This window comes from Schistocerca piceifrons, chromosome 1 (genome assembly GCF_021461385.2).
Source record: "Schistocerca piceifrons isolate TAMUIC-IGC-003096 chromosome 1, iqSchPice1.1, whole genome shotgun sequence".
NCBI lineage: Eukaryota > Metazoa > Arthropoda > Insecta > Orthoptera > Acrididae > Schistocerca > Schistocerca piceifrons.
In genome coordinates this window covers 1,141,734,780-1,141,761,701 of record NC_060138.1, presented here as the reverse complement: position 1 = coordinate 1,141,761,701, position 26,922 = coordinate 1,141,734,780, and the positions used below count along the sequence as shown (strand labels likewise).

The 26,922-nt window shown below is 40.4% G+C and overlaps 1 protein-coding gene across 1 annotated transcript in view; it reads left to right on the top strand.

The window, feature by feature from the left end:
* Nucleotides 1–11,814: 11,814 nt before the first annotated feature.
* Nucleotides 11,815–26,922, top strand: part of LOC124795010 (trypsin-3-like) — a 46,146-nt gene continuing 31,038 nt past the window's right edge. Inside the window, exons 1-3 of the mRNA XM_047259185.1 lie at nucleotides 11,815–11,902; nucleotides 16,122–16,210; nucleotides 24,114–24,249. Of these exons, the coding sequence (XP_047115141.1) occupies nucleotides 11,837–11,902; nucleotides 16,122–16,210; nucleotides 24,114–24,249 (291 nt within the window). The 5' untranslated portion in view covers nucleotides 11,815–11,836. The remainder of the gene's footprint in view (nucleotides 11,903–16,121; nucleotides 16,211–24,113; nucleotides 24,250–26,922) is intronic.

Here is a 26,922-nt window from a genome sequence, read left to right as displayed (position 1 = left end):
AAAACATGGAAAGGGAAATCACTGACTGTCTGTCCAGCTGATTGACTGGTCTGATAACAAAACAGAACGATGAGAGCAATTCCCGACCCATGGACATTGATATGTTACCTATCATGACATCTTGAAAACTTAATTATTACATGATATAATAAGATATTAGGATGATGGCACAAGAACTTTGTCACGCTCTTGCAACTATCAGCTGACAGCGATAAGACTGTAAACGACATAATATCGTCATTGACTGGCATCTGGTTGCGATGGCTGCCGCTATAAATACGCTGTGTACGATGTAGGCGAATTAAGAACACCATGTCGCAGACAACTTTACTTCTGTTGCTCATAGTAGCGTCCGTGCGGTGCGCTCCAGGTGAGATATGCACCTCTTTAATCTCATTACATGTGTACATATCTACTAGGACTCACGTTTATATGAGTGGAAGAGAATTCTTTATTTATTGTATCATAGATGAAGGTTTCTTTAATTTAAGTATTGGACATGAAGAATCAGAGGCGAACCCAAAGTGTGTGTCTGTCACAAGGGTCATACAAGGTCCGCTATCTCCCTCCCTCTGAAAAGGTCCAAATTTCTTAGATAAGTTTCGCAGAATAAAGTGCCAAGAAGACTAGGAGTCTGTAAAACTGTGAGAATACCAGGCGTTCACATTTATAATTTCTTAATTAGTAGCGAACATTACGCCATACAATAAAGTACTAGAAATATCGTGATCATTAGTGACAAGCTCTAGTTAAGGAAGTGAAGACTGCGAGAGAATCAGTCTTACCTTTGTTGTGAAAGACATTTGTATTTTCAAAAACGATATTTACTACAGAGACATAATTAACGTTATTACTTTTCTACAGCAGTTAATACACACTAAGACCATCGTAATTGCTCAATTCCTTTACTAATCAAAAGCGTTCAAAATTCGTTAAGAAAACGAAATAATGAATCAAAACAATTCAATTATTATGAAAACGAAAACTTAGAATAAACAATCAGAGATGTCAATAGCACAACAGTATATCACATGGAGGTAAAAATAAGTGGAGTTGTCACGAAGTCAAAAACTTGAAGTCGACGCCGCCATCTTCGTTGCCCAAAAACATTACGTTCAGGTGTTTTTTTCTGTCCAGAACAGGAATCTGAGAATACACTGAGTTCACCCACAGAGTCAGGCCAATTTTCCGAACTGAAATGGCAGAACATTGAACACACTTTATCAACTCCTTTGTTGGAAAATGTGTCGTCATACATAAAAAATACAGATCTCCCAGAAGAAAGCAAATGAATATTGAGTGAATAAAATGATAGTTGCCCGTGGTAATAGGCTTGATTGGTTGGAATCTTAGGAATCAGAAGATTCTTCTGGTAATCCACAAATATTGCTTTCTCAAGCATAGGTTTTCTAGATTTCAACGTTCGGAATGTTTAATCTCGTGAAACTTATATGCTTTCCTCTTATGTAGTTCAAGTCGTTAGATGTTTCTGCTTATTCAAAGCTTGTATCTGTGGTACATTTTTTTCTCGTTACTTGTCTGTAAATCAAGTGTAGAAGAGTCGGCTCTCAATTTGTCACACACTGAACATGTGTTTCGTTGCAGTTAATCATAAAAGTCAGTTGATATTGTTCGTATGCCACATATGACTGGTGTAACTTACAATACTAATTTTTACAGGTCCATATAACCGTTTCCTACCACGAATCCTATAATGTAATTTTCCGCCTCTCAGTGACTGTATATATTGATGTATTTTAGATACGGTTTATCCTTTAAGTTTGTTTGGTCTAGTGTTGTGATTTTTCTGGTCTTCACATGGGGTTTCCCTGTAGTAGCCTAATAAGACAACTTTTGGTGACGCCAGGCAATGCCAAAACTGCTGGTTGACATACCTGAAGATTGTGTATTTGTCCATCTCTATTAAAACACATCTTATAGCCAAAGAAAAAATCATGACATGTAGCTTAATCTGTACTTTTCTTTGGTCTTCTTCGCAGCACAGGATTTACGGTGATAAGTCCAGTCAAATGAGTTTTTTGTATCGCAGGACGTTATTTGATTGAATTCCTTCAACAATCTATTCATTTGTATAAATGGAGCATTCTGGAAACATCTTAATCACAAGCGTTTACAATCGTTACTTGTAATGTGACTGTGGCCCATAATCTTTTTGAAGAATTATAAATACTTCCCAACACTTTTCATTTCCTTGCACTTGTACTCTCTACAGAACTGGAATGTTCATCTTTATGCTCCGACATTTCTGATGGGTCCATTTCACTTAAGAAATAAATTTATGCACATCTCGGTAATAGTAACACATGAGTGTCTGTGCTCATCTTACTGAGAAAAAGTCCGTTTTCCTGTGTACTGTGGATTCCCAAAGTGGCACAGTTTTATATCGCTCATTGCTTTATTAATAAATAATGTAACAGCTGGAACTTCGTTTACATTGTGTGATTGCCTGCCAACTACTGTTGGAAAGCCAGTAACATGAAGATACAGCATCATAAGATGAAACATAAAAGAAGAAAAAAAAGCACTAAATAGAAAATTAACCTTGAACATTCTTCCTCAGTACCGAGTAAGCTTGATCAGTTTTCTCAAGTATACCAAAAGTTTAGCACAGATTTTGTGCCACCTTGATCACTTTTGCAAAAAACGAATGTTACCACATTATAGCACATGCAGTCCTCTATAAGATGACATTTTGAAAGAAATTTTAAATTCTGATGGGCCTTGATCGTTATTCCCGTCAATACTTCAAAAATACATAACATTTCTTATTACGCATACTTAGTTCACGATTATATTTGACAAGTAGACCTAAATTGTACCATATTTGATCTCCTATATAATGGGTGAATGAATTAGTATCAACAGTAGTTACATGGCATCCTAGTATTACCGTTGATTTATCACAAAGTTTGGTTTATGCTTCTGTAACTTGGAAACATCAAAATGAAATTCAAATCAAGTAGGCTGTTCCTGAAAAACTGCCATAGAGAGGCCCTGGCAAGAAATATTCTGTGAAATGAAGCAAATAGCTATGGTTAAAAAGATACAATGATCTTGTGGGAAAACCAAGCGTGAAAACCATATGCATTTAACACAATCTTTATTAAAAGTATGTTAAACCTCTATTTAAGAAGAATGTACATGTCACAGAGCTTAGGCTATCACTCTTAAAAATTTGTGTTATGTACTTGTTATACAAAAACACCCATTTGACAGGATCTAGGCTATTGAGACCATTTATTTATTCACAATGTGGTCTTTTGGACTAAATAATATAGGTGGTACTTGTTTAAATGCTCGTTAATATCATCAGGGCTGTCCACTGGTGACATTTATTGAATTGCAAATCGATGGAAATGTTTTCAAGAATGAATTTATCGTTATTTGCTGTTATTGGCCACACAGTAACTGACATTTCAAAGATAAGGTTTCAGAGCGGGAATGTGTGTGAACTGGCGCAATGATAGCCTAATAAAACAAGAATTCATTTCTGAAAGGAATTATATCTCCATGCAGTTCTATTTCTTCGACATTCCAAAAATATTTCAGTTTTTGAAGTCCAGAAATCATGCCAGCAAGCCTTGCTTATTTCTTTTCTCATTGCACACGTTTATGGGCTGAAAAAGACAACACAGGTAAGATTTTGCAGGCTTGAATATTAAACATGTTGTACATATGATTTGAAAGTTGAAAATGTAACGATTACGAATCAGTATCAGTAAGCAAACAAGCATCAGGAATTGTAGATTCATCAGCTATCAACACAAATGCAGTGAAAAAGGATTCAAATCGATTACGAAAGCATCCTTTTCACATACTTCTCTACTTTGCTGTTTGAAATATATAAACAAAACGAAAGTTACATTTACGAGGGCAAATGAGAAGTTTTAATGGATCATACACTCCATTAAGACCGGAAAAGCATTTGAGAATACGTTATTGACTATATTTTATTAAAGTAAGCACTGTAAAATTTACAATTTAAAACAAATGTCACGTGCACACAGCAGGCATTACTAACAAAAAGCAAATGGAATTGATTTAGTGACTCCAATCTGCAGAAATCAGTCACAGATAAACAAAAGAAAAAAGAGGACGCTTCGTGCAATCTGTTAAATATATTTCCCAGAAAGACAGAACCCCTCTGCAACAACAGCGAAATTCTGGAGAACTCTCCATATCACTTTTTCAAACATTTACTGCTTGGAAAATAGGCAGCTCACCGCCTATGTCGACTGCAGTTCCCAGAGAATCATTCCATCGATCTGGTTGTGGAGCCTTCGGTACGATGCATCCCCGATGGGGCACGTGGCTGGATGTTCCATTTGGTGGTTCTTCGCTAACACAAAAGGCCGTAACGCCGGCTGCCTGCAGAACAAAACGAGATAAATGAGTCTAAAATGTAGCCACGCCCTGGTTGGTTCACAGCTGTGTTGGACGACCACGCATACCCACTGGACCATCCCCACACCGCTCCAGCAAGCGCTTGGCGATCTGAATGTAAAAGCAAAATAAATGTCCTCGTACCACGAAAGTAGATCCAGTTCATTATCTTATAGATTTATGAGCAAAGTCGGTACAGTTTTTATGTTTGACTGCATGTTACGATTCAACCTCTCATAATTCCGCGACATCCAACGAAGTGCATGGCTGCCAGTCACATATGACCAACCTGTATAAAATTGGGAAAAGGAACATCCACTATTTTGCTATGAAAGCTACCGATCACCACAGAATGTCGTCGTTGTTTCGAAACCATCATCAAAGTAAAGGAAAAGCGAGAATTTAAATTCCAAAGAAAAAACATCTGTGTCAAGCAATTCCTTTCAGCTTGATGGACAAATCAGATGACCTAAGAGCGTCTCTCGCTGTCAAATCAGTGTCTGTAAATGAAACTATCATGCGCAGGCGTATTACGAACATACCAGACATGTGAAATAACGTTAGAGAATACAATCTTTCGCACCATTTTGCTCACATATCGAAAAAAAAACACAATTATCCTACGTTCGACAACAAGAAGCTATAATTCAAGAGGACGTTGCTGTTTTTTACACTAAGGCAAGACCCATTTTACCACTGCGAAGCTATATCACACCGACGTTTACGAAACACATCATGACGGCCTGTCTTGTAACAGAACATCCTGTAAGCTTTTACCGAATCTCTCCCTCTTCCATTACATCAGAACCTAATACCGTGTGCGTGCTTACATTTGACATTTTTGCTCCATAACTGCACTCTATCGATCGGCATGTAAAATTTCTTTCAAATTACAGACAATGTTTTGCAATAGCGACAGATTCTTGCGTTCTAGTTTTATAAGAAACTTGAGCATCATAGCCTGTTTCAGCCAATTTACTTCCACAACGAGCTATAATTCAAGTCGTGTCGACTTTGTATTAGAGGCTATGAAGTATGAAATATCACAGGACTTTGGTAACACCTATTTTTAAACACGCAATCGTGACAATAACAATAAAAGCAGTCGTGATTCGATGAGAATATCTGCATACCACTCCTTGTAATAGAATCTCCTACAAGATTTTACTGCGTCCCTCTCTTCCAGGACATCGAAAAATTAATAACATTTGCGTGTTGACATCAAGCATATTACATACACATGTATCCCTCCATTAGAGCAGGCGGCCAGAAGTTGAAGTTGCTCACACAGACCTGTGTAAAGATTTTTCAACTATACTGGAGGAAAACCATTTCCACAAAGTATCATTACAAGAGAGTGTACCTGTATTGTTCATTCTTCTTCTTCTTTTGCTACTGCCTTTGACCCAAAGATTTTGCAATTTTGCAGGGTTGGCAGGGTTACAATCAGATGCGGCAATGTTAATTTGAAGGGGTGGCCAGATGCTTTTCTTGCCGCCACCCCATAACCCCCCCCCCTCCCCGCCCCCCGGGACTAAATCAGAGTACCCCAGCTGTCTTCATCTAGTGTAAATCATATCATGAAATAGTGTGAACGTGTTTCAAATGTCTGTGAGTCGAGTAACTGAGGCGGGACGTGGGGACCAGCCCGGTATTCACCTACTGGAATGTGGAAAACCGCGTAAAAACCACATTCAAGCTCGCTGACACACCGGGCCTTCGTCATTAATCTACCAGGGAGATTCGATTCGGGGTCAGCGCGCCTACCCGAGTACAGGAAGCAGCACATTAATACTCTCGGCTAACCTGGCAGGTCCTGTATTGTTCATTCATAAGCAGTTTAATACATTGTTTATCAGCTGTAACACATCTAAGCAGTGTATGACTACAGCTTTGTACACCATCATACACTTTGTTTGTCTACCATGACTTCGAGGTCTGAGTCAGGTATTAAATTGACATTAACACTTTTTAATCCATTTTCACTCACAGAAAGGTGGAAATCACATGGTGTAAACTAATCAGTTCCCACAACACACAGAATGGTATAAATAAAACACAGAGGTGATGTTTCTCATTAACAAATATGTTGAAGACCTCACAACATATGGAAACTGGAAGAGGTTGTGGCATTGTAAAACGTTTCCAATAGCTATCTGGAGGTGATGACCTATACAGTTAATGTCACCGTCCGCAGTGAGATGATAGCAGATGTTTCAAAGAGCTTTTTTTCCTCATTTTGCAGTACTATTCTGGTGTTGGCCATCATCGGAAGATACTGCTTACAACATTCACAAGGTAGTAGAAATAAAAAGAGATACTGTTATCTTATTAGCGGAAAAAGAAGGTGGAGGGCATCACATCACATGGAAATAGGACGAGCCTAAAGGATTGAGGAACGTTTTCAAACAACTATCTGAAGGTGATAACCTCTGCATTTAATCCCATGCTCCACAGTAACAAGCAGCAGATATCCAGTGTTCGCCAATGCTCTCTCCATCTCAAGCAAATGGTGCCAGTCAATCATTACATGGTAATCAACAGCATACCAGTTGGCAGATGGGTTGGAGAGACACTGTTGATATGGGGCAATGTATTGTAATATGGACTGCAGTTGATAGCATGATCAATTTTAGTAATTTTACCAGTTGTTCAGTAATTTCAATGCCAACCAATGACAAAGCAGATTGTTTCCCAATTTCTGTGTAATCACTAAATCAGTCCTCCATCTAGTATATGGTACTTTTCAAGTACCATATACTAGATTGCAAATGCAGAACGATGACTGTGGAGTACATCCATTAGGTCATATATATCATATACTAGATTGCACTTATGGAGAGATGACTTTGCAGTTGTTCCATTTGGCCATATAGAGCAAAGCGTACTAGACAGCGTCCCATATCGATGTAATTAGGTTATCTGCATATTTCCAGCACATCGATGTCATTATCATTGTTACTGGGGAGTCTAGGCAATATTGTTGTGGAATGTCAGTATATAAATTACATCGAAGATGTTATGCTCTTTAGCAGGAAGAATTTAAATGTGCTTACATCCCCTACAGAATCGTTTTGTAAAGAGTTTTTCGTTATTCGTGGGGCTTTAGCATTGTCAAAAATAACGTACAGGTGGTTGAAATCGACTTCACGATTGGTAATATGCATGCATAGTTGTGTGTGTAGTGCTGTCAGCAGTTGAGAGTTGCTGCAATATTGTTGTGGAATGTCGGTATATAAATTGCATCGAAGATGTTAGACTCTTTAGCAGGAAGAATTTAAATTATTTGTCTATAAATTACATTGCTGAGGGTGTGCACTCTGTAGGTATGGGGAAGGGAAACTCTCACATTCCAGGATGCTAAGTGCAGTCGACACATTGTCAGCTAATGAATAGCTTATTACTAGGATAAACAATTACCCAAAGTTCACAGTTTATAGATGTCCTGATATGGCTGTGGAGATGCATCAGTGTTGGAAGAGGTAAACAAAAGTAGCAAAGCTCATCTGGTAGCAATAAGAGGATACACTTATATGGAAAAAATATCAGAGGAGCAGCAGAAATCAACTCTGCACACATGTCAACCGCCTGTTACATATCCCTACACAGTAGAGTGGAAGTCAAACAAACGAGTAGAACTGCTAGACTTTAAGTTTCCATCTATTGCATCACTACATGAGTCTGCAAACAAGCTATGTGATATGACGTGGCTGTATTCGGATTGGTTTCCAGACTGCGAGTTTCCAATCTGTACCACTCGTTGAATCTCACCAGAGTATGGGGCGAGTGTTTACTTTTCATGACCTTCCTGTGCAAAACGCGTGCATCTAGATCACTGAGAAGGGGGGCATTCTTAGGATTTTTAGTAGGCTGGTGCAAAGGACACGCAAATATCCTTGTATGAAATCAAACAACGTATGGGTATGCCAGCAGTATGACCACATATATACGGAAAAATACATAATTAAAACAAACACCCACCAGCATAACCAATATACAAGGATACAAGAGTTAGTGTGTGCTCAGTAGAGAAGCAGTAACAGTCGAATGTGTCAGACAGAAGAGCACAGTGACTTTTAACATAGACTAATCACTAGATGTTGCTTGAGTAACAGATCAATCACAGACATTTCAGCCCCTGTAAAGCAGGCTAAGTGAACTGTTTGTGACAAGATTGTGAAGAGAACACAACCACAGGCCTCATGTGCTGAAGGACAGTGATCGTCGAGTTTTGCTTATTGTGCTCGTACAAAAATCTTATAAAATCAGTGGAAGGTATCACTCATGTCTTCCAGTGTGCTACCAGCAGTCCAGATAATACATTTAGAAGATGGGGATACAATGGTCAAGCAGCTCCTCGTAAGCCACTCATTTCTGGTTTCAAGGCTGGCGTAAACCTGAGGTGGTGTAAAGAGCTGTCGCGCTGTACAGTGGATGACAGGAAACAACTGATTAGGACTCATATATCAAATCATACACTGAGGTAATCCGATGGCAGGTTTTGCATTTGGCGAGTACCTGCTATCCTGTGTAGTGCTAACAGTGAAGTAGGAGGAAGTGGTGTTACAGTACAGGGGTGTTTATGTGGCTAGTCTGTGGTCCCCGCATGCGATAAGAAGAAGAGACAGAGAGAGAGGCACACACACTAAATGCAGAACGATATGAACAAGTTTTACAGTGCTGTTTACTGCGTACTCTTGAGAGGACCAGTCCAGACATGAAGGTTGCGTCAGCATGTTGGTGGACCCTGTCATGAAGCAGCATCTGTGAGGCAACAACTGGTGGGCAACGGCATTCCTGGATTTGAATGGCCTGCACAGGGTTCTGATATGAACCCGATGGAAGGGCTGCCATTCCTCCACAAACTATAAGGCATGTCACTAAAAGTATCCCCAGCAGAGTCAACCTTTCATGAAGGCGGTGGATGGACACACCCAGTGTTAATGGGTGACTGCATGCTTTTGATCAAATAGCGTATTATGTGAAACAAGAAGACAGATTTAGAAGCTGTAAGAAATAATTATTTTATATAAAACTGTAAAGTAGAGACGAAGAACCAGAACATGAGTACAATGAAGTCAGATAGCCATTTGGATCTGCATGTCAATCTAATGGACGTTTGATAAGCCGCATGTGATACAAAGTGAAAATAGAAGAATCATTGCGCTGTAACAGTTTATGGCCGATGGAAGAGACTGTTTTAAGTCTCAAACGATTAAAAACAGTCGATTGTTGTGTATCGACCACAGCAGCCACGTGACTATAACAAGACTGACATTTATATTGCCGTAAATGGTAGCGAACATTACCAGATACAATAAAATACCAGTATCGTCGAGTTTATGAGCGACAGGCTCTAGTTAAGTAAAGTTAAAGAATGGGAGAGAATCATACGTAACTTTTCTGGGGAAGACATTCGGACATTCGACTTCAGTGTTTTGATACACCAGTACGATCGAAGTATACCAGATATGTCACAGGGTATAACACTCCTACTCTGCTACTGCTATACCTCAACCTCAAAACTGGAGGCAGTCTTCAAAACAGAATTATTTTGTTATAGCAATTATGGTATAAAGCAAAAGAGCATTGTTACCCTCTGAGAGGAATTTTGTTATGTTGACCGTGTTGTTCCTAACGGAAGTGGCTTATCGGAAATGAAAGTCAAAATTACGTACATATTGGAATAGTAACAAACAAAATTTTGCCTAGCTATATTGTTTACAGAATAAGGGAAACGGTCGCCAGCCTAATTAGGCAAGAGAAAGATTAATGTTCTCGTTTATGAAAGTAGGTATAAGTAACTATAATGGACAAACACACCCTAGACTTAGCCACACGCGAGTGCAATGAACTCTGACACACATATGTTTTAAGATTGAAGCTAACAACTGGAGCAGCACAAACTATTTGCAAAAATTATAAGAGATACCGAAACACCCTATTACTTTCAGGCTTACATAAAGTGAATGGTCTTTATAACATTACTATTAACATGCACTTATAATACACAAGATACACAAACACTTAGCAAACTTGAATATATAATGTTCAACAACTGCAGCTTTCTCACTTTTACTACAGCGAAACACAATACTGACCGAATTGCAAGAACTGACTCACCTTTAAGAATTTACTGCAGACAATAATGTGATCGTTTGCCTTATAAGCCTCAGTCTTAAGAACTTTTAATATTGAAGTTAGCAACAGCACTTTAAATAAGCAGTTTTACTAGGAAAATTATTTCAGCAAGCATCAATAACTTTAACTCACTCTCTTGCCACATTAACTTTAACTTTCTCTTCACTATGTTCAAAAGGCATTAATTAGCAAACTCTAGGCTTTAACTTCTTTTAGTAAGGACACTCAGATATCACTTTAGCTCAAACGGAGAGGAACCTGAGAGGTGTTATGATGAGGAGAAAATCAAGGTTGGTACATAAATTTAGATATAAATTACCTTATATTTGAGCACAATAACACATCCATTAAGCTGATCCTTCACTGTACATCATTATAGTATTGCTTTACAGTGATTGCGCAACGTGGTGGCAACTGCATGTTGGTAGGTGGATTCGCAGACTGAATTGCTGGACTCTGTTATTTCTTGGTGGCGACGACAGATACAAATTCCAGAATAGTTCCAGCTAATTATCCATCCATCTGAGGCCTTAGAAAGAAGCAAGAAAAGCCTCTCTCGGAATCAGCACAATATGCACACTTTGCATAGCAGTGCACAGTTTGGTAGCTCATCTCCGACCGGTGGCTCGTCCCCGACTGACTATCAGTTCCACCTTTTCCACCTAGGCCAACCACAATTTGCGCGCGCTACACAGTTCCGTTCCCGAGGGGAACCACCCTACCTCTTATACACCAAACTACTAAGATTCCTAAGTGAGGATCAGCAGTTTACATAACAGCAAACAAACGTATTGAATAACACAGAACATTTGCACATATTAACATGTCTACAAAAAATTATTCAAACAAAATTACAATCATATACAGTAAGCTTTGTTCCCTCCAAATGGGTCAAAGCATTTAAACGAGACATATGCTACACAGCATAGAATCAAATCACGACATCAAAGGTTTGACAAAGAAAAAAGTACACAATTTTGTTATCGATTCAAACACATTTACAGACGATCAACAATGTAACATTAAATAAAGCAAAAAAAAAAAAAAAAATCAGCACAGCATTAGAGCTATGGTGTTACAAGGGGAGCACTGAGAAAAGTTTCGAGGAAATATTTTTAAAAAGTTGTTTCATTACCATAACATACTTAACGGGGTACAAGTGGACATTCATATAATACAAAATAAATCCCATTTCTGGTACCTGTGATTGTCAACAATGCCCGTACCTTCATTGTATGAGGTACACATGGTAAATGTGTCATCCGTTGCAGGTGGCTCAGCGCAGTGGAGGATGTCAGTACTACAAGGCCGCATAGTCAACGGCGTCGAAGCCGCACCTGGGGAGTTCCCTCATCAGGTGAGTACTGATGACAAAGAAGGCAGGCAAACGCTTGACTGTGTGATCTACATGCGCTAAACAGAGAAAATTCACATGAAGCAGACGGGGTTTCCATTGCAAAATAAAATTGCTGCTTATTGCTGGTTACTTTTCTACAGTGTAATTCTACAGCAACAATCTGGCTTTGTCCATTATAAATCGTTTCTTTGAAAGTCTGCGAATGTGAAAACACAGGCTTGTCTATAAATAACTAATCTGCTACCAAGAAAATCCTGACTGCTAGCAAACAAGTTATTTATAAACATTCTCAGTAACACTCCTACCCATTGATGACCTCTCCATTGCTCAGAAAGGAGTAAGAAAATTTTTCAGCTATCTGTCGCTATATATCTTGTAAAGGACAACTCTTTAAAACGACAATATTAGTCGCAATGTCCATACGCTCTGTAACAAAATAACTACACACCATCGACAAAACATTCACACACTGGTGAGAGGGAATTCAAGGGACTAGGGATTTTTCCTTGCTTATAGAATTTTCTCACATATACAGTTTTAGAGAGAGCTTCTGTCACTTCTAGAGGTCTCAGGTCTAGGAGCTATTGTCTCCTGGGGACAGTTAAGAAGAGAAGAAATACGTAAAGAACGTGGAATGAATTAAGAAACTGTGTCAAATGATGCACTGTTAGACTGCCCAACGAATCTGATGGAGTTAGGATATGTGGAAGTGTTCATGACAACCCGTCCATTGGATGGAGATATTAAGCACAGGACCTTCGTTAGCGTTATTCGAGAGGAGCAGGATATGAACCGGCACCGATATTAAGCCTCCCCCTTCTTTGTTTTCCATAATTAGAACATATTTAAGCTACACACAACAGACGCGCACCACAGTCATACGAGGGACACATAAGCACGTCTTACGCCTCATAACAGGTGGGTGGAAAACCTACCTCAGGAGCTATAGTGGCAGAGTGCTTGGGAGAAAATTTGCCAGCTATTGAATAGGAGAGTCCTAAGATTATATATGATACCAGAGAGAGACTCCGAGCGCGCAGAGAATTGGTTAACATAGAGGAGGGCATCTGAAATCGTAAGGCCGTGATAGCATCAATGACTCAGGTTTTATAAATTTAAGAAAGGTGCAAAAACAATTTCGCATAGCAAGAGTTTTGACGAACAAATTGCAGAGAATTTGAGCATCCAGCATGAGATATCCAGCTCTGAGGACGAAGATTTGAAGCAAAACTATATTAAATTGGTGAGAATTGTGCAATACGTCTTCCACCAGCACGTGCCAAGCAAGTGTGTGAGGGATAGGGAAGAGCCATATTAGTTCATTTGACATAGCTTCATCACAGATTGAAGCGAATAGACCAGTTGGCAAACAGAAGCTGAACGAAGCCAAAATGAGCGCAAGGAGAGCTACACAAGGAGAATTGGGTGAAATAGAAAATAGAATTTTACTAACCTATCTGCAAAAATCGTTCCCATTTCGAGAAGTGTGGTCAGACAGGTACATATAATTATAGCCCTGCATCACTGATGCCAGTCTGTAGCAGAATTATGGAATATGTGCATACTTATGACTTATGATAATTTTGGAGGATAAAAATCTTCTCCATAAAAATCAACACGGATTCCACAAGTAGAGATTCTACGAAACCTGTCATTGTTCGTCCATGAAATAAAGGGTACAGTGGTCACATGCGCCCTCCCTAGTTGATGCCGTGTTCGTTAACTTCCAGGAAGCATTCTATATGCTGGGTGATCAAAAAGTCAGGATAAATCTTAAAACTGAATAAATCACGGAATAATGTAGATAGAGAGGTACAAATTGACACACATGCTTGGAATAACATGGGGTTTTATTAGAAGAAAAAAAATACAGAAGTTCAAAAAATTTCCGACAGATGGCGCTTCATCTGATCAGAATAGCAGTAATTAGCATAACAAAGTAAGACAAAGCAAAGATTATGTTCTTTACAGGAAATGCTCAATATGTCCACCATCATTCCTCAACAATAGCTGTAGTCGAGGAATAACGTTGTGAACAGCACTGTAAAGCATGTCCGGAGTTATGGTGAGGCATTGGCGTATCCTAGTATCCCCAGAGATGTCGGTCTGCGACTTCAGGTAACCCCAAAGCCGATAATCGCACGAACTGAGGTCTGGGACCTGGGAGGCCAAGCATGACGAAAGTGGCGGCTCAGCACACGATCATCACCAAACGACGCGCGCAAGACATCTTTCACGCGTCTGATAATACAGCTTCACTAAAAGCGCCTTTTCAGCTAACGTCAACATGCTGCGACTGCTGGCACATCTGATTCTCTCTCTCATTACAGATCCTTTTATACACGATTGTCATGCGCAGTCACTGAAGTTTTGCTGTCCAGCGCCATCTGTCAGACATTTTGCGAACTTTTTTTTTTGTTCTAATAAAACCCCATGTCATTCCAAGCGTGCGTGTCAGTTTTTACCTCTCCATCTACATTATTCCGTGGTTTATTAAGTTTTCAAATTTATACTGACTTTTTGATCACCCGGTACGATGGACATTCCATAAATAATTCACACTATGTTTTTTACTTACAAGTATATTTTTTTCAGTATCTCCTTACAGTGCTTCAGTATAGTCTCCTGCTTCTCTGTGAATGAGATGCGATGTCTCGGTAACTCTATTATTCCATCCAGGACACCACGTCTGTTCATCTGTCGAACGCCTCGGGTAACGCTGGTGCAAAGTCTAGCAAAACAAGATAAGGTCACGCATAGGTTTTCGCAACATCCGGAGAAAGACGAAGACTGTTGGACTCATGTCCGGGCTGCAGGGAGGACACGGCAACACTTCGCATCCGTATTCTCGCAGTTTTTGGGCTACAATATTGCCGATATGCGGGCGAGCATTGTCGAGGAGAATGAGTAGCCAAGCCTCGAGGAACTGAGGTCGGGCTTTGTGGATTTTTCTGTGTAGGTTTTCATGAATTTGTGTTAATACAATCCTAGGACACTTGCTCCACATGGAACTCTATTTACCATGATGATTCCTTGGTGTTCATAAGCAAAAGTAATCATTTGCTTGAGTCTTGATCGAACGCTCGACGATAATCTGAATTACTCCACTTATTGGACTGTGATTTCCACATTTCATCAATAGCGACAGAGAATCCTTGAACTTCATTGTCTAATCGTTGTTTGAGCAAGGCTGCAATGTCCGGGCGTTTCTGCTTTTCTTCAGCAGTCAAACAATGTGGGACCCATCCCGCAGAAATTTTTCTCTTCTTCAAATCATTTGTCAGCATACGGAGCACCGATGTTGGGGGAATTCCCGCGGCTTCAGAGAGATCCACACACGTCACACTGCGATCTTCTTCAAGAGCATCTGCCACGAGTTTCACATTTCTTTCACCTGTTGACGTTATTGGCCTTCCTGGTCTTGGATTATCTTCTATGCTCATACGATAACCATGAAAACTATTAACTCAACGTGAAACTGTACTACGGGCTATTGTAAATTTACCACAAACCACACTTAACGCACTGTGGATTTCTGTCGGGTTTTTGACGCGTAAATTTTCGAACTTGATGTATGACCTCTGGTCTTCAACAGTCACAGTACCCGACACCCCTGCAGGGTACATTTCTAACTCTCGCCAATTTTGTGTCAGAGTACACACCGAAAAAACAAAACCACGTGATTCTTCCTCAAGCTCCCAACTACATCTGACGTAATTTTCATTGCTGTTGCATCAAACAATGCACAGAAACACCAATCTCTGCATTACTTATAAAATGTAGCTGGTAGTTCAAAACTACTCTATAGTGAACTAAATAAGAGGTAACGAGTGCTGGAGCATATTGTGATTCAGTTCAGAATTCTATAGACTCAACAAACAGTTGTTAAGGAGGCGAAATCGACAGACATAAGGGTAATTTCGGGAGTAGGGGCCCGCTGGAAGGTTTATTGCCAGTCATTCGTCCCATTCGCGAATGGAACAGGCGTGGAGGGGGGGGGGGGAATTGATGGTTGCACAGGAAGTTCCCTCTGCCATATAGTGTAACGTGCCTTGCAGAGTACACCTCTTGGTTTTGTAGGCAATGATAAACTACCTACACAAGAAACCTACTCAGAGCGACAAAGCTGTAGACATTTGGATTATGGGACTTTCATTTCTATTATACGTCTTTTTTCCCGTTTGAAGCAAGTGGGAGGATGTAATACTGTCTGTCTCAGGTGTCGCTGCGGGCCAATGGATATCACCAGTGTGGCGCCTCCATCCTGAACCAGTACTGGGTGGTCACAGCAGCCCACTGCGTCGAAGTGTGAGTACCTCCATAACTACGTAAAATATAGCGATTAGGGCCATATTTCCAGAGAGTATCGCCCACTAGAGGCAGGAAGTTGTTCGCCTCACAGTCACAATTTGTTTTCTTTTTTCTTCGTTGTTACTATTTCATCCCCCCGTCCTATATGGGTATGGGGTGGGCTGTCAGCAGATACGATTTGCCGCTCTTCAGCCATACGAGAGGAAATTTTTTTAAAAGAATTAATATAAACACTGGATAAGGCGTTTGACAAAAATAAAAAGACAGAACATCAGTTCCGTTTGTTAAAATATAAAAGGTTGACTGGGCGATGAATTAAAATGTAGACACAATGAATGGAAAAAGAGTGTTCCACACGAATGTATAGAAACGGATAGACAATTGCATAAAGTAAAACGGAAAGGCCGTTCTGTAGCTTATTAAAATAGATACATGGATGAATGAAGATATCACCGGAAACAGACTGCCAGGGAAAGGGTGCTAGGGGAACGTAGCATTTACAGCTTAGGAGAGGATCTGTAGGTGTTGATTAAAGAAGGGGTGAGCGAAGAGTGGAGAGGAATGTGTTTCTGAACCAAGACTTAGGAAGTGAGTGGAGAAGATTGGAGGGCAAGCGAGCCCTGTTGAGGGGTGGGTATGAGCGATCTCCTCGCTGTGGTAGACGGGTATATATCAGCGCGGATTTCGCGGACGGGTAAGCGGAGGTGGTTAAAGTTTCGTTGGGACAGAATGTGGACGGTGCGGAGGTATTGTGTTGGGGGAATGTGGTGGCAGAGGTGCGATAGAGTACCAGGATCAGTGATCAATGGGAAAACTAGGAGGTGTGGGCAGCAGCGTCGAGTTTACGGGTAATATAGGATCCGAAAGGCTGGGCGCTTGACGATTTGTAGGGCATGATAAAAGGAGGGAGGATAAGAAGTGCGTGCCACATTGGCAAAGCAGAGAATGCGTCGGAGGGCCGGCAGCTGTGGCCGAGCGGTTCTAGGCGCTTCAGTCCGGAACGACGCTGCTGCTACCGTCGCAGGTTCGAATCCTGCCTCGGGCATGGATGTGTGTGATGTCCTCAGGTTAGTTAGGTTTAAGTAGTTCTAAGTCTAGTGGACTGCTGACCTCAGATGTTGAGTCTCATAGTGCTTAGAGCCATTTGAACTATTTGATGCGTCGGAGTAGGGCTTTATGGGCATGGAGGATTATGGAAGGCTGCATTCCCCATGTTCGGTCAGTTAGTACTGTCAGTGATTTTAGTCTGTAGTTTGCTTCCTGTTGAATGGTCAGTAGATGAGGCCTCCATGGTAGTCCGATGTATTTTATTGTGTCACGTTCTCCCTTTTTCCAACATTATTTTTATTTTCCCAAATTGCTGAACCAAATCAGTGGCATGCCGTTTCTGAGCATCAGCAAACTGAACATCTCCGGAAAACCCGACATTAATTATATGATTCGTGGAGACGAGAAACATCATAATCGTTGTTAAAGAATTATTGTAACTTGCATGTTAAGAGAGAGTGGCGTTTGAAGGCAACGGCACATTGAGTATTCATCAAAGGCACATTGTTCCTGGTACAATTTGTTATAATCAAATTTTAGTTAATAACATAGTTACCAGTAAAGCTGTCAGGAACTGTAAGATGCTACGTATAATCATCGAGCGCTTGTGACCAGGTTAGCGCAAGGAGTGGCGTGACAGATCGTAAGACAAAATGTAATTTGTTGGTTAGTAGCATCCCATTACGTCCAACCTTTTTATGTTTTACCAACCTTCGTGTTTTTAATGGGTTCTGATACTTACATATTAGTTTAGTAGAAGTGTATACTACAATATTCGACGTTATGTAAATATAAGTCCGCTGTTTTGAGGAGTGAGTTTCTTCTACTGGCTCGTTCTACAGTGCAGCCTGTAATACTTGCAGTAAGATATTTTGTCCTTTCTTCTTTCAGTTTTTGTATTTAATGTGTTGTAAAGATTCTGCTACTGAGTAAGTACAAAGTAGGAATGACCGTAGGGTTTTAGTAAACAGTGAGAATGTTCAAATAATTTTAACCTCATGTGGAGAACTATTGTAAAGTTGTGTAGCACTATTTCTAATGTAACTTTCATAAGCCGACGTCCTCAATGACTGGATTTCGTACTTTATTTGCGGCGTTGTAACATGTTCACGGATATTGAAGTTTTTTTTATGTGTACTACAGAACCGAGCAGCCTCGCTAACTTATGGACAAGGGAGGAAATGTACGTTTTAAGAGAGCTAATATAGGAATTTTACGCCCGTCAATTTCGTAAACAGTGTGATTTACGAGTCAGATGCAGCTGACAACTGCCACTGGAGCGCATTGTGATCGCGTATACCACGTTGGGGCCCACGTACCATAGGCACAGGTCGCACCTTTTCTAAGCTTTCAGCGACACGTTCAACTCGGCACGCTCAACGTTGACGTTCAAAAGCACGGTCCGTGTGGGGACGGTCTTAGGAGAGTCTGCTGCTTCCGGCGACGGGTTGGAGCACACAAGCCGTGTGACTACACTCCTCGCAGAGGAATCGAGCAACAGTCGCAGCTCACAGTACACACTGCCGTTACCGAGCCATTCACTGACAATGTCTGGTACAAAAGTGTCGGTTACTATCGCAGAAGGCAGAAAACTGGTGGAAATGGTGTCCATGTTTCCATGTACCTTGGTATAGCCAGTGCTGTGTATACAGATCAAAACGTAAAAGACAGCGCTCGGAAAGAGTGTGGAAAATTTGTTCAGAGATCAAGTAAGAATAGTATTGTACTCACTATTTTCGTGTTATTTATTAGCAATGTATACTACAGTCACACAGACGTTATATAACCAGAAATAGCTATTCTAAGGGTTACTAGTAACCTGATTGTTTTGCCATGCTGCCGTGCCTGCTCGGCTGCTGAAATACTTCGTGTATAACAGGGTATCACACAGTGTGATTCAGTTCCACCTACCTATGTGCTTTATGTAATCCATAATGCCTTCAAAATTCACGTTCAAGGAACGGACTTTTTTGTAGGAAATTTAATGTAGTTAAATTATGTGCTGGGACACGTTGTCGCTGGAGACCACGGTTTTCGAGTTATTCAATAAGAAAAGCGTCTGAACATGACTTTTTAAGCTTTCCTTGAACAATTCGAAATCTACGGCCTCTAGAATAAAACGTACCCACGTACAAATTTTAACTACATTAAATTTTCTACAAAAAGCTCCTGTTCATTTTTCTGTAGCACTAATAGTTGGTGCATAGGAAGCGAGAGAACATGATCATGGTATTTGAAGTCGTTGCGAATGACATGAAACCCACAGGCAGGGGCTGTTGAAACAATTTATACAGAAGTGGCTCAGTGTCATCTACACTGAAAAGACAAAGAAACTGTTAGATCTGTCTAATATCGTGTAGGGTCCCCGCGAGCAAGCAGAAGTGCCGCAACATGACGTGGCAAGGTCGCCACTAATGTCTGAAGAAGTGCTGGAAGGAACTGATATCATGAATCCTGCAGAGCTGTCCATATATCCGTCAGAGTACGAGGAGGTGGAGATCTCTTCTGAATAGTACGTTGCAAGGCATCCCAGATAAGCTCCATAATGTTCATGTCTGGGGAGTTTTGTGGCCAGCGGGAGTGTTTAAACTCAGAAGAGTGTTCCTGGAGCCACTCTGTAGCAATTCTGGACGTGTGGGGTGTCGCATTGTCCTGCCGTTGTTACCCACGTCCGTCGGATTGCACAATGGACATGAATGGATGTAGTTTATCAGACAGGATGCTTAGGTAAGTGTCACCTGTCAGAGTCGTATCTAGACGTATCAGGGGCCCCACACCACTCCACCTGCACGCGCTCCACACCATTACAGAGCCTCCACCAGCTTGAACAGTCCTCTGCTGACATGCAGGGTCCATGGACTTATGAGAGTGTCTCCATACCCGTACACGTCCATTCGCTGGATACAATTTGAAACGAGAATCGTCCGACCACGCTACGTATTTCCAGCCATCAAAAGTCCAATATTGGAGTTGACGGACCCATGTGAAGCGTAAAGCCTTGTGTCGTACAGCCATCAAGGTTACACGAGTGGCCCTTCGGCTCCTAAAGCCCATGTCAATGATGTTTCGTTGAATGTTTCGCACGCTGACACTTGTTGATGGCCCAACATTGAAATCTGCAGCAATTTCCGGAGAGGTAGCACTTCTGTGACATTGAACGACTCTCTTCATCCGTCGTTGGTGCTGTACGTATAGGATCTATTTCAGGCCGCAGCGATGTCTGAGATTTGTTGTTTTACCGGATTCCTGATATTCACGATACACTTGTGAAATGGTCGTACGGGAAAATCCCTACATCATCGCTACCTCGGCAATGCTGTGTCCCATCGCTCGTTCGCCGACTGCAACACCACGTTCGAACTCACTTAAATCTTGATAACCTGCCATTGTGGCAGCAGTAACCGATCTAGCAACTGTGCCAGACATTTGTTGCATTATGTAGGCGTTGCCGACCGCAGCGCCGTATTCTGACTGTTTACATATTTCTTTATTTGAATAAGCACTTCTGTACCAGATTCTTTGGAATTTCAGTGTATTTCAGACATACTACATGTGCTAGGATCAAAAGAGACGTACATTTGCATGGACTTTTATTGAATTTCCTGTGTTATATGATCCTTTGCCAATTTTTACTATCATAGAAAATTTTATATTTAGACTTATCGGCATGTAACCGACCGAACACATAAAGTTTTCCTGAAACTAGGAACGCTTCCCTCCTCCACTGGCCTACAGCAGACTGCTGCAATGCTGCTAGAGGAGGAACGGGCTCTTTCTCATACTCTTCGTAGAATCGTATTGTTATCCCTTCGTGTCCAGTGACTTTCCCCCTGTTGAGCGATTTCACTGGCTTTTGCATCCCATATTCACCTTTTCCAGACATCAAATGTGAACTTAAAAAATGGTTCAAATGGCTCTAAGCAGTATGGGACTTAACATCTGAGGTCATCAGTCCCCTAGAACTTAGAACTACTTAAAACTAACTAACCTACGAACATCACATACATCCATGCCCGAGGCAGGATTCGAACCTGCGACCGTAGCGGTCGCGCGGATCCAGACTGTAGCGCCTAGAACCGCTCGGCCACTTCGGCCGGCAAATGTGAACTTAAACACACCTTCATCTTCCCTATATTGTCACATAGAAGAAGGTGTAACGACGAACACTAACTTCACTTAACGAAGGTTTGTTCAGCACTTGCACGTACAAGAACGCGGAGCGAACTGCCTCCGGCCAGAACACATACGGTATATATACAGTTGCAGAACATTCCAGCACAATGATTCTAGACATTTGTGGATACTTCTAGAATGTACTCGAACCGAATATGGAAATTAAAGTTTTACAGTTCAGGGGAGTTTTGAACTCACGACCCTGCATGCAAAAGTCTAGTATCGCAACCACTATACAACGGTGACCGTGCAACTCAACATTTTCTGCGACAATATGTTGAATCTAATTTATTAATGCTAGCAGTTTCGGCATTTTACTACGCCATCCTCAGGCCCCGTGACCAATGTGTAGGAGCAATCTAACCGCACTTACAGTCGAAAGAGCGGCCAACATTAAATAACTCGTACCCGTAGACTTCCATTTTCAACAACACGATCCTTTCGTCCGCCAACTGAAGACTCTTTGGTCAGGGGGCCTGAAGATAACATAATGAAACGCCGAAACTGATCACATAAGTAAAATACATTCAAAATACCGGGGCTGAAAGTGTTTTTACCTATACATTTTACGCTGAACAGGTGAAGTCCCTCAATCACATTCTACAAAGATTAGCTTGCAGAGGCTACTTCGATATCTGTCACTTCGGCGTTCGTGAAACTATTTAAAGGAGAAACTGCGATACGATGTTGCTCAGTGAACATTTTCGGAAAAAGAAGTTTAGTGTTCCGGCATTCTCCCTGTTATCCACCGCATAAAATTCGCCACACTTTCATACATACCGGAAATGAAATTTAAATATGCAATCAGACTCATATTTCATTTACAAGTCCTTTTATTTACTTTCGTCGAAATAAGAACAACGGGACACTTAATATCAGTATTATGGATGATGAAGTGAACGAAGTTAAGGAATTCTGCTGCCTAGCCAACAAAATAACTCGTGACGGACGGAGCATGGAGGACATAAAAAGTAGGATAACACTGGCAAAAAGCTCATTCCTCGCCAAGATAAGTATGCTTGTATCAAACATAAGCCGTAATTTCAGGAAGATATTTCTGAGAATATACGTCTGGAGTACAGCTTTATATGGCAGTGGAACATGGGTTGTGGGAAAACCGGAACAGAAGAGAGCAGAAGCGTCTGAGATTTGGTGCTACAGAAGAATGTTGAAGATCAAGTGGACTGATAAGTAATGAGGAGATTCTGTTCAGAATTGGAGAGGAAAAGAATATATGGGAAACACTGAGAAGAAGAAGAAGAAGAAGAAGAAGAACTGACAGGATGATAGGGTATATATTAAGACGTAAGGGATACCGTCCTTGGTACTAGAGGGAACTATAGAAGGTAAAAACTGTAGAGGAAGACAAATATTGGAATACGTGCAGCAAATAATTGAGGATGTAGGTTGCAGTTGCTACTCTGAAATGAAGGGGTTGGCACAGAAGAGGAACTCGTGGCGCGTCGCATCAAACCAGTGCGTTTTTAAACCATATCTTTTTGAATACTTTTTTGTATGTAGGCGTTTTGTATGAATTTCCTAGATCTTTATCTCCACTTTGCAGAAAAGCCCTTTCTCGATAGAGAGAAGCCCCTTACTTTTCTGAACTTAGAATGTAAAATAAGTTAGGAGCAATTTTAAAAAATTGCAGAGTGTAAATTTTCAGATGTGCGTAAGCTTGTCTGAGGCGACAATGGTTTCGTAGATACATGAGACTGGATTTTTGCAGGTCTGTGTGATGTTTTGCAGGTGTAGAGTTGTCAAGGGACATCAGAGAGAAGAATATTGTCGTACTAGTTTTTAACCGTACGAAATATTGTTCTAATTTTTACTAGTGTCTTATCCATTTTCTTGTGTATTCACCATAGAGTACAAAATAAAAAGCGCTCCTTCCAAGAATGCACCGGTGTTTCTGACAGAACGTAACTCCACCTGCAGTAAAGGAAATTGCCATCTGACAGCCTCGCATGGGGTCCAATCTGAACTGTTGGTCGCCCTTCTAAATGGAAAGATAAATGTCAGTAATCGCACCAAGGTTAGAGTGTAGCACCTTCAGTTTGATCACACATAGTAAACGTCTGTGGTCTTCAAACGAACCGCTGAGTGAAGGACAGTTTTAGTTTTAGTTATTACATGTATAAAATATTTAAATAATATCTTTCAAATTATACTAGGTCAACCAGAAATCCACTGACAGAATCTCAGAGGTGATAGTGTGGACCAAAAAAAGAAAAATAACTTAAGGGCTATGAGCACCTTTACGTCTTCGCTAGTATGAAACATATCTGTTCTACTGTATAAGTGCTCACAACCCGTAAGGTACTCGTTTTAGAACCCATGTTTACCGGATATTCTTTCTTGTTTTGGTCCATACCACCTCCTCCTAAAACACGAGAAGCTAAGAGCTTGGAGGAGAAGTGATGTGTTTCACCGTATCGAAGATAAACAAGTGCTCATAGCTTTTATACATTTTAGTGCCCATGTGCACTAGGCAATTTTTTTCTTGGTTTGGCCCATACTATCACCTCTGAAAGCTTGTCGTCAGAGATCGGGTCCCCGCCCTATATAAGCCGACGACACATCTCCCTTAGCGCTGTCCACCTGCAAACACCTCCGTGTAAAGTTACAGCTACTTCTCTTCTCCAAAGATGTGACTCACTCTTGTTTTTGTCCGCTGTAGTCCCAACACATACGACGTGCTAGCTGGTACCAACATCGTGACCGACGGAGGAACCAAACACTCGGTGACAGACATCACTTCTCATCGGGATTATGATCCCAATGATTCCTGGATCAACGACATCGCCGTGCTCAAGGTCAGTATTCAAACTATTCTGAAATATGGATTTATGTCGAAGGAACTCAGTACTATTCGACAGCATTTAAACTATACAGACTCAAAGATTCAGTAAACAAATGAGATGGAGAAGAATCGAGGCTAAGAAGGTGATTGTGGTCCTGCACTGGAGACAAGCGACAGAAGGACAGTGACAGGATTCCACAAGTCAGGAAGATGTAGAAGACTGTCACAAAGAAGGTTGAAAATGTACCATAATATTGATACTGATAGTGATAGTATCCTCATTACTACAGTTTTCCTTCCAAAAACTTCAGTTCAGTATGGTTCAATCGAGAGACTCGCGTACGTCAAGCACCTAGGCAAGATACTTGAACCTACTGAGAGAGAAAAGGTAACACACATACAGAAACTCAAGAGGGTCTACATCCAGTTCCACACGTTGACAGACCACCCGAATGTTGTCCATCCATTCCTCTCATACAGCGCGGATTTTCAGCGGACCAACAGTGAGTACTGTGTGAATTGATTTGACCGTGGTTTTTCTGCTTACTATTTTTATTTCTTTAGTGCGAAACGTTAACCGAACACGCCACGAAGACTAAATTTGTGGATGTTCAGCAGCTGAATGTTAAACAAAAGGTACATATCACTATCATTGCAAACATCGCCTTCATATGTCACAGAAACTAGTCAAGAGAGCTAACTTCTGGTTATTAATAAACACTGCTAACTAGTTTTCTCCTTAATCGTCGACGTACGTGCATCACGTAGTTTTATTCCTATCATACACGCCTGCGATATTAATGCGTCGAACGGTAACAATATTGTAATTGTTATTAAAATACCACACCAACGATCGCTATCTTTCTTTACTTTTCTGCAGTTTCTTAAAACTAAACTCATCCAGCTTGGTAAAAACGCATACCAATATTTTTTATAGAAGTTAATACTGATGTGATTCTGCTGTTAGAACTGTAAAATACGTTGGGAGATTTTTTAGAACCGTAAAATACGTTGAGAGATTCTTTACCAGAGATTTTATTTTTTTATCAATCGTTACCCTGCATTTCATTAATAAACATTTCGTAAATATGAAGTCATATTCTTGGCTATCAAGCTTTTGCTTTTAAGATTTTTATTTTCTTTTAAATTAAACAACTTTACAATGGGTAAATTTAATGCAGTTCTTTAATATTGAATCCTACATAGGCTCGTAATGAAAATTCTGTTTATTTAATATTGAAACGTCAGACTGAGCCAAAAGGATAACTATCGACTCTCATTGCTAAGGAATTCAGGGATAAAAATATTCATTGTTGCTTTCTTATTATAAATTCAACTTCTTTAAACATAAAAAATACATTTATTACTTGTTTCAAGTAAATTTGTGATGTAGCTCTCAGAGGTATAAAATACTCCTATTTCCCCTTCTACCTACTGACTTTACTTTGCGGCTGCCTTACAAAATAATACAACAAAAATGACCTTTAATCGAAGGGGTCACTTTTTCGCTACCAAACAAAGATTTACTATTCCAGTTCAATCACAATCTGTCTACACAGATCTAACCCCAAACGCACACTACACGAGCTGATCAGCTTAGATGCTACCCACTCAAATTTGGGACAGAGGAAACGTTTTATTTTGCATATGATACCAAAATGCTTCGCACGTGAGGTTCTTCACTGAAAATACTTATTCTCTAGACATTAGTCAACAGGCAACTCTCTCAACTTTAAATCGGTCTCAAGACGATCAAACATATTGTGGCATATTATTGAAGACTAGACTATTCAATAATGGTGTCAGTTATATTTTCAATAATACTGTGGTTCTATAATGCTGTGGTTCCGGATATTGGGCGACAAAGACGTTACTGCTGTGATAATTACCTTACTTTGTTGCTAAACGAAAAGAATGTAGATGAAAAATTGCTTCACGGAGCGTCAGAAATCACTCACGAAAATTTGTTGAGAGAACTGAATTTGATTAAAAAGACATAAATTTTTGTGAGCTGATGGCCCAACATTTGATAAATTACTGGAAATGGTTCTTCCCATACACTGGCGACCCCATACATAGGCACGTGCTTGTCTTCCCCTCCCTCCACCAGGTAAATTTCTGTGGGCGCCCGTATCCCCATCATCAAAAAACAAAATAATACAATGACACACAGTTTTATCAAGTTATCTCTTATCTATTACGCTACATTACCTTGCCACTGGCAGATCCTTTGAAGACTTGAAGTTTATAAGTGTAGTTTCACGGTACACTATTTGAGTAATAGTTATGTAAACGTGTTGTGCAACAGTATGTGAATTAAAGGATTATATTTGGGTAGTAATGTATACACACATATAAATATCTATATATACTTTCATTCATAACTTTGAACTAAATAAATTTTTTGAAAAGCATCTTCCTCCGTAGCCGTTCCCTACATTTTCTAAGCAACAAATCATACGGTTCATCATTCTTAAAACAAACATGTTTTTGTAACCATTTGCCCTAACATCCCGCAAGGCCAGCAATGGTTTCTACATTCTTATATACTCTAATATAACGCTCTTTTGTCTCGTTTTGAACTCATTCTTCACTCAACGAAAAATATAACCTAACCTAACCCTCTTTGGTCTATGTTGCACATGAGAGACTGTCAAGGATCATGTCAACACTGCCCACAGACGGA